Source organism: Molothrus aeneus, chromosome 12 (genome assembly GCF_037042795.1).
Source record: "Molothrus aeneus isolate 106 chromosome 12, BPBGC_Maene_1.0, whole genome shotgun sequence".
Taxonomy (NCBI): Eukaryota; Metazoa; Chordata; class Aves; order Passeriformes; family Icteridae; genus Molothrus; species Molothrus aeneus.
Window position 1 is genome coordinate 11,834,926 of NC_089657.1, and position 12,038 is coordinate 11,846,963.

General features: G+C 49.4%; 1 protein-coding gene across 1 annotated transcript; it reads right to left on the bottom strand.

Annotated features, from left to right (window-relative positions):
- Positions 1 to 301: 301 nt before the first annotated feature.
- RPN1 (ribophorin I) lies at positions 302 to 7,729 on the bottom strand. Its single transcript, XM_066558197.1, has 10 exons — positions 7,457 to 7,729; positions 6,849 to 6,913; positions 5,349 to 5,655; positions 4,893 to 5,102; positions 3,746 to 3,938; positions 3,319 to 3,418; positions 2,911 to 3,049; positions 2,624 to 2,743; positions 1,915 to 2,160; positions 302 to 895 (listed from the first exon to the last, which is right to left on the bottom strand). Exons 1-10 carry the CDS (start codon positions 7,682 to 7,684, stop codon positions 713 to 715), a joined length of 1,791 nt encoding a protein of 596 aa, XP_066414294.1. The 5' UTR covers positions 7,685 to 7,729; the 3' UTR covers positions 302 to 712.
- Positions 7,730 to 12,038: the final 4,309 nt, after the last annotated feature.

The window sequence follows — 12,038 nt, forward strand, 5'->3', positions numbered from 1 at the left end:
GATAGCACAAGCAATGCAGGGACTTTTGTCACATGCAGCACACAGGAAGAGGATGGCAGACAGGTTCTGTTTTCTCCCTGTAAGGGTGTAGGTGCATGCACATTCCTGGGGAACAAGGGCTTGGCTTCTCCCCTGTCTGGGTCAGGGCTGTGTGAGGTGGCAGAGCTCTGACTTCAGGGCACACAAGAGGCAGGAGTGGTCAGGGCTGAACTCTGTTCCACAGGGAACTGCACTCATGGCTGTGGGCAGGATGGGGCCACCCAGCCCCTCCACCTCCTCCAACCCCAGTACAACACGTAGACACAAGGCAGTGACTGTTTTATTTCAAAGTAGAACAAAGGTATCTTTTATTATTCTTTCCAGAGCTGAGAGATTCAGCTTTGCCATAAGTGTGTCTGTGCTCAGACTGGCTCCTTGTGTGCATTTACTCAGAGCACATCTATACAGGGCAAACCAAAAGCAGGAGATGTTTCATAACTTGGCTGAGTCTCACCTCTGGTAAAGAAATCCCATTACCCAGCCAAACATGCTGGCTTGGTTCCTTGCACAGCACGTGCTGTCGAGCAGACAGGCTCTATAAAAAAATCTAAAAACAAAATGCACTTTCAGACATTCCACATCAACTGTCCCCCTAATTTTGCTGGGAGTGAGTTTTGGCTCCAAGTGTATCATTCTCACCTCCCTTCACACCCCTGCAGTTGCTGAAGCAGAGTTAGAGTGCATCAAGGATGTTGTCGATTTTGGAGACCAGGTCCTGGCGCTTGTTGGAGTGCATCTTCTCGTTCTCGATGTACGTGTCCTTCTTCAGCTTGCCTGCCACCAGCCGCTCCGCCTCCACCGACGACTTCAGCACCAGCTCCTTCACCTGGCCATCCAGCTTCTGAATCTCACTCACCTGGCAGGGTGACAAACCCAGGGAGCATTAGAGGAGACAAAACAGAACAAAACAATCCCTACAGTGAAGCTGGAATAGAAGAGATGGCAGATGCTAGCACTGACTTCATCTTTTGCTAAGTAGAAACATCTCGAATCCCTGAATGTTGCTTCCTGAACCATCACATTATGAGGAATATTCCATGAATGGGTAACTAAGGAGTGCAGATAAAAGGGCCTCCAAGGACCCAGGAGCCATATTGCCAAGAGACTGTGAAAGAGTATTTCATGATGGATTTTAAAGGCTTCAAGCTAAATCACAGCTCTGACTGCTGGAAGCTGTGTCCCTACAGGTAATGTTCATGGTGTGTGATGGGAGGTCTGCAATGACAGAGCTACTCTTTCAGGTAAATAACACATTAACCAAAGTGGCTATTAGCTAAAGGGATCTTAGAGACCAAAGTGTCCCTCACTTGGGGTTAAGTGGCTGTTTCAGGTAAGTGTTAAAAATACATTGAAGGGAAGGACAGTGGGTGTGTGCTCATTGTGCTGTGGCTTTCAACATAGTAGAGCAAAACACCCCCAGAGGAGCATCATGTTTCCAAAATTCTGTCAGCACCAAATGTAAATGTGCAAGAAAGTAAAAGATGAGGGAGAAGATTTTGGGTCGACTGGTGTGAGTAGTAGAGTCAAAACTGTTAATTTGTTGATAGTTTCCACTTTTTGCTTAAATGTCACTGCCATGAGCTCGATGAGAAGCATCAGGATTGTGTTACAAAAGCATTAACCTGTACAAATGCAGCTGGTTCAAGGGCTGCTTAAGAAACAGCACAAGCAGCTGTTTACCAGCAACATTTACATGGCTGCATAACTGAGATTACTGCAAAAATAACAGTTTTCACACACTTGCAGAGATCAAGCCATTTTCAGATGGAAAAACCCAACCTAGACTGGCTGCAGAAACGCCCAACTAAAACTCCTGCAGAATACTTGACAGAGCCAAGAACAGGAGAGCTTATAAAATAAATTTGAATTTCTTACTTTATCACATAAGTCAGAGCCTTCTGTCTTCAGTTTAGACTGCAGAGAGGCTATTTCATTTGTCAGGGCCTTGTGCTCCATCTCCAAAGACTTTTTGCCACTGTTGAGGGTGGAGATGTCCCGTGACTGCTTGTATTTATTCACTGCTTCATCAAAGTGGCGGTACAGCCCCAGCCTCTTGTTCACCAGAGTGAGCACCTGCTCTGTGATGCAGGCAACCTTCATCCTGGCTTCAGCAGCTGGATCCTGCAAGAGGACAGGGGGGAAGATCAAAGCAGTCATATCTCCGACCTGCATCAAGCCATGCCTGCAATCTGCCACAGGACTGTTATGAAAATTGTTCCCTCTCCAATTAAGCCAACTGACAGTAATTAAGTGAATGGTGCAAGTGCTGATTAGTGCTTTCAGCATTCAGTCCAGCCCAACAAATAGTTTAACAGTGAAAACACTTCAGAGGGAGAACTGCAGACATCCCTTCTTCTCAGGGGGATCCCTTTTTATGCAGCAAGCAAAACTCTAGTTAGCTTTATGACAGGAGATCAGCCCTACAGGAGTACCAGTGCTCAGGCTGAACAAACACAGGACTTGAAACAACCAGTAGCACATTGGAATGGCAGGAACATTCAGTGAGAATTACTGGTATGAAAAATCATCGTTCAACAGCTGAGAAATCTGCTTATATTCCCACAGGGCTCTTCATCATACAGACCTTGGTGATGGAGAAATCCAGCCTGACATAGACAATCACAGTGAAGAACAAGATGTAAAAGGCTCCAACCACCAAGAGAGGCTCTTGCAGCATCAGGATTTTGTTGAAGGTGTAATGAACCTACAAGAGAAGTTCCAAACACTGAGCAGTGCCCCATGTTACTGCAGGGTTTACTCCTCAGGCAGCAGCAGAAGCACCCAAGCAGTCCAGTCAGTGTTTATTTCTTAGGTGTTTTGACCGAGCTGCTGAATTTAGAGGAGGCACAACTGCTCAGAGGCCACACTCACCACGATGTCCTGGATGTGCTGCTCCACCAGGTTGCTCTTGTGTGCCACAATAACAGGACGTCCAAAAGTGTCCAGATATGTGTAGTGAAGCTCATCTGAGGCACGATTGATTTCATAGGGGCTGTCCACATGGATATTCCTGTGGGTAAAAGCAGACAGTCCCATATGACCCTATGGTCTTTGAGATGGTGTAACTCAAAACTCATCTGGGCAGTTGTAGCCTCTAGCACAAGGTAAATTATGCAGTTTAAACAATGCTCTACAAGGAAGCAAAGCTGTGTTCCAAGATCTCCTCCATATGCACAGTCATGGTTTTGATTCACTGTCCCCAGGCCATTAGAGCAGACTGGAGAAGTGCCACCAACATAGCACTGTCTGCAGTAACAAGCCAGGAGGAATCACACTTACTTGGCTCCTTCTGGCAGGACAATCTTGACAGTCAGAGAGTCTGTAACTTGCTCATCAAACACATGGTCAACAAACCTCATCTTCAGGGCATACTGATCACCTAAAAGTGCAGAGCAGAGAGTGGTTACAGTTCCTCAGAGAACAAGGGACAGCCTTGAAACTCAGCTCCCACCCAGAGCAGGAGCAGAATTTGCATGGATAATTGTGCAGCAGGGGGCACTAGCTCACTCATATATATTTTAACCAGATGTCTACAAAAACCTGAAGGAAGCATAAAAAAGGTAGATTTGCATATTCTAGAAAAAATAGCTGGCAACTGTTGTTGCTAAGGTCCTGTGTACCACAGCTTTCAATTCTTTTCTGTACAGCAACTACCTTAAAACACACACGAGGATGTTTTTTATTCCCTTCCCCCTCAGCAACCCACCAAGATTGTAGAGGTATTCGTAGCTTGGCAGGTTATAGCCAATGATGTAATGGGTTTTCCAGCCCCCAAAAAGCGGGAATCGGGGACGGATCTCCATCTCCACAGAGTCATCCAGGACAAGAAGGTGGCTGGTGGAGATGTTCCCAATTTCATCTCTGTAATAGACGTCCTGAGCAGCAGCTGGGAGAATGGTCTGTATGGAGAGAAGCAGCAGTGAGTGCACTGGGGAGTGACTTTCAGTGAAACTGGCAAAACCAATAAAGGCTGGTAAGCATTGAGAAACTGTGCTCCCACATGAGACATGACAAAATGGCCATTCAGTTGAACTGAGTGGTAAAACTGTGCTATTATAAGCAATCCCACAAGTGGCTGCCAGCACTAAAATCACTTGGCATCCAAATGAATGTGCTTTCTCCAGCTGAGTTTCAAACTCCCCAGACAGCAAGGGATCATCATGCCCACGAGGACAGCAATTCCCTTTTCACTCCAACTTGCTGCCCTAGCTGACTGGGCTTGCTAGCTTTACACTCAACAAAATGAGATTTCTGTTTGGCTGCACCACCCTAGAGAATTACAACAATCAATCCTGAAGGCTACAAGCAATGAGAAAGGTTTTGGTTCAGATGAGAACACATAACACTTTTTACATCTGGCTAGCAGAGCCACAGCTTTAATTCTTGTTGAGTGCTTTGTGAGCAAGGAATGAATGGGTGAGTTTCCAATTAATACTGTTCAACATGAGGAGGATATGACAGAGAGGCAACTCTGAAAGTAAGGGGGTGGGGGCAGAATGAATGGTTCCTGCACGGTGGAAAACCCAAAGCAGAGATCTCAATATAGGGGTAAGGGATTTAGAGGATCCCTGAGATTGGAGGGGTTGAAGTGTGGAAAACACCACATGCCCCTGTACATGCAGTCTGTTAGACCAGCAAATGCAATAGTGTCTAACCTCCTAATGCTGCTTCCAAAAGCTATTCCTATCCAGCACAAGCTTTCTCTGAAAATAGACCAGATTTTTAATATTCCCTTATTACTCAGGTATGGTTACCAAACAAAAGGCAAAGGACAACTGCAATTTTTTTTTTCCTCTGGGGATCTAAGAAAAGGGGAAGTCACAGTTATAAAAACACATGTGCAAAATGTCCACCTTAAAAGACTTGACTGAAGAGATCCCACTGTCTGGCTGTCTCTGGTAGTCGTATCTGGAGAAAGGCCCTTTCAGCACTGCTCCTGTGTGCTTTAAATCAACCGTCTCTTCAACAGCAATGTTACCCCAGTGAGACACCTCAATGACTCGTGTCATGCTGGTGATGGTCAGGAAGGGACTGTTATTTTCATAGTGCACCTTCAGAGTGTCCTAACGAGGGAAAAAAGATAAACTGTCAGATCTAAAGGAAGTAGCAAGCTCCCCTCACAATGATCCACTCCGTGTGGCACAGAGAACCCTCCCTGGCAGATGCACGTGTTCCTGGCACACAGTTTAACTCATGGCTGACCTGTGATTTCTACATGAAAGTTTCCCACTCTGCAGCCTCTGAGACACGTGTTCCATGTCTGGAAGATGCACTGTGCAGAGCCACAACCCCTTTGCACCGAAATTTACCTGGCTGTATGGAGGGATGTCCTTGAAGGGGCCATATTCAATCGTGTCCTCAGTGCGGGAAGGGTTGCCCAGCTTGGTGTAACTCTCCACATTCCTGGAGGCCAGCTTGACACGGGTTGTTTGGGTCTTGGTGACGTATGGTGAGTAAAAATAGTGATTTCCTTCAAAGACCACAAACTGCTTCTCACTTTGGGTGATGTGGGTGGGATAGGGCTGCAAGACGTGTGTGAAAACCATTTCAACAGAGACACGGACCTTGGCTCCTGGGGCCAAAGGAGAGGGCAGCTTCACCGAGAAGAACTTCCCACTGGAAGGGAGAAGAACGGGTAAGAACGTGCAACCTCCCTGGAGAGAGCATTCACTTCCATCCACTGCAACATCCCCTGGGGACAGGTGACCACGTATCACATGTGTAATGTGTGATTTGGGCAGGTATTTCACTTGCCCCTCCAAGACATAGAGTTATCTTGTTCCAGCAGGTGTGATTACTGTGCTGGGGAAGCAGCACAGGCTGAACTGTGTCCAGGCAGAGTTTCAGTCTTTGCTTCACAAAAAAACACCTAGTTTCCTTTTGGGAAGAGGAATAGTGACATACCACTCCCTAATCCTGCATTTATAAAGCTTCAGCGAGAGTTTTTTTTGCATTCTTCTCCAGATTACAGGAATTATCTGCATTAAAGGAAGCACGGGCACAAGTCCAGAAGACAAATCACAAACATCTTAAGCACCTGTTCCGACAAAGTCTATTTATTCTCAGATTTTTGCCCACAGGATCTGAAATTAATGGCCAGAATGAGAGCAAGGTTTTGGACTGAGGTTCTACTGAATGGATTGAGACTCCACCAAATCTGTAGGGATTTGGACTGGACAGACCGAGGTGATGCCAGAATGAAACATGCTCCATGTCATGCCTGGTGGCCCAAGGGCAGGATCACATAAGACATCCAGCCATGTCAGAAGCCAAGGTCTACCCTGGCATCTTAACTCCACAGCTACTGTATTCTTCAAACCCAGCTGCACGGTGCTTTTGAGCCACTTCAAAGGCACCGCTCACCTCTCAGCTCTCATGGCTCAGAAAACACCTGCCTGCAGCACCTACATAATATTCCAAGCTTGGCAGTATAGAGCCTGATGCAAACAGCAGCATCCTCTCTCCTGGCAGCAGGAAGAGCCTGCACTGGGCCATGGCACCCAGCACTCTGTGGTGCTCTACACACTGCCACAGGGCACTAAACTCTCTGTAGTCACCACTGCCAACCGTCTGAGAGCTCAGAATGGAGGAATGGGAAAGAGCATGACCAAACACTTCTCTCACCTGGTGTCCCAGGAGGCCAGGGCATTACTCAAGGCACTGAGTACAAGAGACTGAGCACAGATGAGGAAGAAAATACTCCTGATCTCTAGGTGTGTGGAACTGGGGGAGTATCTCTGCTTCACTGTGAGGAGTTAGGAACTCCCCATGCACACCTCTAGGTATTCACCTTAGAGGGTGATACTCACCTTTTGCCCTTAACTTTGGTCTCTTTCACTTCCAAGGCGTTCTCCTCCTCTTCCTCGCCTTTCACCTGTTCCCGAACAACATATGGGATCAGTGTGCTGTGTGTTCCCATGTTCCCTCAGCCTGGTTCCCAAGCCGGCACAGTCACCGTAAGTTGCACGAATGAGAATATTCATCAAGGTATACGACAGAACTCTGCATACAGATATACTATAGAGCACTGCATGTACCCCTCTCTGCACGTACCCCTCTCTGAGTTTATCTAAAGTGACAGTACCTCTGAGGCTACAACAGAAATATAGTCCTACTGCTCCTCCGATCCTCCTGTGGGTAAGGGCCGTGCCCCCCGTCCCCTCGGGCTGCCAGCCCTGCTCCGTCCGTGCTGGCGGCGACCCGTGCCCAGCCTGTCGGTGTGAATCGCCCCCTCACGGCCTCCAGGCCTGCCACCCCCGCCCTCACCCCGCGGCACACACCCCCACTCCCGGCCGGCCGCGGGATCCGGGAGCGGCGCTGAGGACCCGGCAGTGCCGACGTGTCCCTTCGGGCGCAGGGCCGGGCAGCGCCCGCGGCCCCCCGGGCGCGGCGCTCGGTGCCCGCTCCCCTCGCTCACCTGCACGCCCAGGTGGGCTAGCCGGGGCTCCAGCCCGGGCTCCAGCGCCAGCAGGAAAGTGGAGGCGGCCGCGCCGCCCGGCGCATTGGCGAGGCTGAGCTCGGCCGAGATCTTGGCCAGGTGCGTGCTGAGGTCCAGGGAGCGCCGCACCTCCTCCAGCACTAGATCGGCGCTGGCGGCGGCGGCCGCCAGGCAGAGGAGCAGCAGGCGGCACGGCAGCCCCGCCATGGCCGGCACACCGCGCGGGGAGGGCACAAGATGGCAGCGCCCGCGCTGTACGGGCACGGCACAAGATGGCGGCGCCCGGTGGGGGAGGAGGCGTGCGATGGCGGCGCCCACCGGCGCTGGAGGCCCGGCCCCCTCCTCCTCTCCTCCCCGCCTTCCTGAGGCCGGGCCTGAGGTGAGAAGCTGGGCGGGCTCTGTCGGAGTCCCGGGGGTGGTTTCGGCTTCGCGCAGTTCCGGCGCTTCGCGCGGCCCGGCCTTATCGGCGAGCTCGGGTGTTCCCGCTAGGCGCTGGGACCCTGCCCGTGCTGAGCTCCCAGGGCTGGGCGGGCCTCGGGGCCGGTCAAGCGCTGCTTGTTTGGCCATGCTGGGGTTTCTCACTTCTTTTTCTGCCCGAAAAAGAGAGGAAAAACAACTATAACAAATATTAGGGGATACTCAGGGGTTTCAGGTGCTCCTCAGCCTCGTCTCCTGCCACGGCACAAAGCAGCTCTGTTTCTCCATGCTTTTAGTAGTGGCTGGTTCCTGCCAGGGCTTCCAGGGGCCAGAGATGTCAATCCTGTGTTGGGCATAGGGATGGGAAGGCATTGGGAAGTGTTGAGCATAGGACGGCCCAGAGGAGGTGTCAGTGTGGATGGCACTGGGATGTAGCACCAGGCACTGCAAAGGGATGGATTGATTATGCTGTTGAATTAATGAGCCTCAAATTGGGACAGTTCATCTCACTGACCTGGCACACTTTGCTCTTGAAGGTGAGGTTTAACACAAATAGAGTTAAGATGAACCCAAATTTTCTGCTAAAAAAAAGCACAGATAATTGACAGCTTGGTGATGCCAGAGTAGAAGTGCTGCAGGTAGCCAAGGCATGATAACCAGCCGTGCACTGACTGAAGACAGCTGGGGAAAGGAAAATGTTAGTGGTTTAACACATGACTGGGGAAGAGGTGATTGACACTTTATTCTCAAATATCTAAGGCGGATAAAAGCAAGGAATGGATGTTGTCTGCTGTGATTGCCAGAGCAGGGCTTTTGCCTGTGAGCCCTGTGGGACAGCAGACCTTTCATGTTTGCATAATGTGATCCAGGACTCAATCTTTCTTTAAGATCCTAATAGAGTCACAGAGATAATTCTTTGATTTGGCCTGAGATTGCCAAGTATCGGAAGAGGATTTCCTAAATTACGTGTTTGGATATGGAGTCAAACAGCCCCTTGGCAAAGGCTAAATAGAATGGGATGTCTCCTGGTGTGCTATGTTCAAAACAGCATAATTTCTCAGCTAGTCTTCCTTTTCTTCTCTTACCACCCCCCCCCCACCCCCAAATTCCTGTTATGGAAATTTTCTTGGCAAATTACTTCAATTTCCCTTTGATTTATGTAGGTAAATACATAAATGCCTGTGAATTTGGCAACTCGCCCTGTAAGCATATCCTAGCACAAGCAGGTAGTTTTGTCACCGTGTTTCAGTGACAGTGGTGTTCTCTTCCAGCAGCACAGCAGGAGATGCCTGCAGGGGTGGGTTCCACCTCCTCGGCCTCATGTTTCCAGCCAGGGAAATATTCCAAGTCCCTCTGCTCTCCAGGAAAAGCCTGTTTATCTTGGCCTTCTCCAAAGAGCTGGGCTTTGGGGCCTGGAGCTGGGTAGGCATGTTCAGGGGGAAGCAACTGTGAAACGAGAGGCTGAGCAGAACAGCCACCTCTAATTAAAGGCTGGCCAGCAGTGCTGCATCTGGGGACTCCCTGGTTGGGTCTGCAAGTCCCTCTGCTAGGAAGGGCTGTCACTGTCCTTCCATGTGTCACACAGAATAAATGAACTCCAGTCGGCCTCTTTAATAACGCATGCAGCTCTTATTTCCCTCTCTCCCTTAGGGCAATTTCTCCTGGTAAAGGGAGGGAAAGAAATAAATGCATATGTCCCTTATGTCTGGAAATAATTGGGCTTCAGTTGTCCCGAGCCAAAAATTTCTCTCCAATGGGTTCATCTCAGAGGCTGGATTTGACCTGGCTGGTGAATGCCAGTTTCAATATGTGACCCATCCCTGGTGAGCTCTGAACCAGAGTGCTGTACACTAACCCCGTGTTTGAATCCATTTCTAATTGTGATAATTGAGGCATGCTGAGCCTGTGCATCATCTGTTTCAAGACTTCAGCCCTACCACATAGACTAAATTTGTCTTTGGGTTGAAAAGGTGCTGCCTTTGGGCTTGCTCAAGGCTGAGTTTGGCTCTACAGGCCCTTCTTGCCACTGCCCTGTGAGCAGTGCCAGGCTGTCCTTCATGCATGGGGTCAGTCACAGCTGCTGGTGGCCCCTGGCTGGCTGTGATGGTGGCTGGGACAGCTCCAGGGACAGCCTGGGGACAGCCTGCAGGCTGTGCAGTGCCTGTGTGCATATCTGGCTACCCAGGCCTGGTGCCAAGTAACAGAGAGAGACAGGAGTTCAGAACTGCTTTTTGTGTCTATATGTTTTTTTGTTCTCTCATTGCAAGGAATGTCCCCCTCCAGCAGAGAGCTGCAGGTCAGGAAGCAGCATGAGAGAGGTGAGCAGCTCCTGGTGCCCTGCAGGCACTGGCACACTGCCCCAGCTCCCCTGTGCTGGGGAGAGGGTGTGTCAGCCCCAGGGCTGGAGCAGTGGGAGGGAACAGCCAGATGGAGCCATCTGCCAGGGCTGAGGCACCATCGTGGGCCAATAAATGCCTCTGGCAGGAAAGGCTATGACCAGAACCGCACCCCAGGAAAGGCCCTGTGCTCCTGTGTTTACACAGGGCTGATGCCAAACTCAGAGCTGTGTCATCTGTCAGAGCAATTTGCTCTCAAGGAGGGAAGGAGAAGTTGTTTTCTAGAAGGAGTGGTTGGCTGTGACTACAGAAGCACACTGCAGCCTGTAGCAGCAGGGAACAGGATTTATTCTGCTGTGATCCTCATGCCAGAGGGGAGCTTGCACCACGATACAATGTGTTGCTCTCTGAGGAGCCCAGGTCAGGGACAGAAGAGAATAAACAGGGCTGGGTATGTGTACCAGAAGTCATGCTGGCAACACCTTGAAGATTTTAGTACAAATCTATCAGTGATCTTGAAAAAACCTCCCTGCTTCAGATTTTATTGGTGTTTCACCATTTAACCCTGTGTAGGTGAAATCAGCCTTTTGGCTGCCAGTGGGAGGCAGAGGGCATTTCTCTCTCTTTATTCAGAGCAAGGTGTTGGTAGTTGCCAGTCATGAGAGCACAGGTATGAGGTGGCTGAGTGATGGCAGAGTCTGCTTAGCCTTGCTAAGGCCCTCAAAAAGCAGCTGGAGAAAAAGAACAACAACATTCTTCCAGTTTCATTGTTTTTACAGTCTCATTTTTTAGCTTGTCAGCACAACTCACACTGAGCCTCTGCCAAGCAAAACACACCATTATTCTTATTTGGGGTTTGCTTGTGATTTCCATGGAATGGTGGACTTAGGGGAGCTGGTTGGAGCTTGGTTCCTACTCTTTGTTCAGCTACTCTGAAACACATTGTGCTTTCACAGAGAAAGTAGTGATGGGGCACTGTCTGTCCAGGGGCTGCTCCTCTGGATTTTTTCAAGTTGCTTATCTGCAGTAGCCCCTCCCTCTCCACTCCTTATAGTGCTCACCTTTCTTTAAAATAATTTTTTCCTGGTTTAAAAAAAAAATCTGGTTTTCTCTCCTTGTCAGACCACAAGACTCAGGAAAAAATAATGAAAGAAACCTGCCTGTGCACAGCAATTGTCTGAAGCATTGGTAAACACAGGGAAAACCTTCTGGAAGAATGTGGGAGAGCATCTGTGAGTCCTGCAAGGGGCGAGACTACTGTGTGATGAGTGTTGTTGAAATAAGGAGAAAAAAATTGTGGAAAAGAGGGCATTTCATCATTTAAAAAGTACTTTAAACTCTTCTTAAAGCTTACTGAAAATGTAACTGAAATAGCCATAGGCAGGCACTGGCAGGCTGTAAATGAAAAAAATCTGCTACACGTGTACAATTAAAATGGAAAAGCTGAGCTAGGTATGTGGTCCACACAAGGAGAGCTGCCTTGGGCTGAGTGGCTCTGGATTTTGTCACAGGATCAGAGTATGTTTTGGATAGAGGGAACAGTGCTGTTATAACTATATTTAAAAAATGAGAGTCTGATCAAGGCTGCCACTCAAGTACTTCACAGTTCACACAGGACCTGGCTACACCCACAGCTTGAAAATACCTTTGGTGGACTGGCATCTGCAAAGCCAGAGGAGAAGAGAGAAGGGCAAAAGTGCATACTTGGAAAGGACAGATGCTGAGAACCAAGGAGGCAGGAACCTGCTGTCCTTCCAGGCTCCAGAGGAGGAGGCTGGGTGTCCTTGCTATGGGCAGAGGGGAGACCT

Excerpts from the sequence above, each read along its gene's own strand:
- RPN1 (XM_066558197.1), bottom strand. The coding sequence starts at position 7,684 with ATGGCGGGGCTGCCGTGCCGCCTGCTGCTCCTCTGCCTGGCGGCCGCC. Across the intron at positions 5,656-6,848 it reads ACCAAAGTTAAGGGCAAAAG|TGGGAAGTTCTTCTCGGTGA; the intron begins GTGAGTATCACC and ends TCTCCCTTCCAG. Across the intron at positions 3,939-4,892 it reads CTTCAGTCAAGTCTTTTAAG|ACCATTCTCCCAGCTGCTGC; the intron begins GTGGACATTTTG and ends CTCTCCATACAG.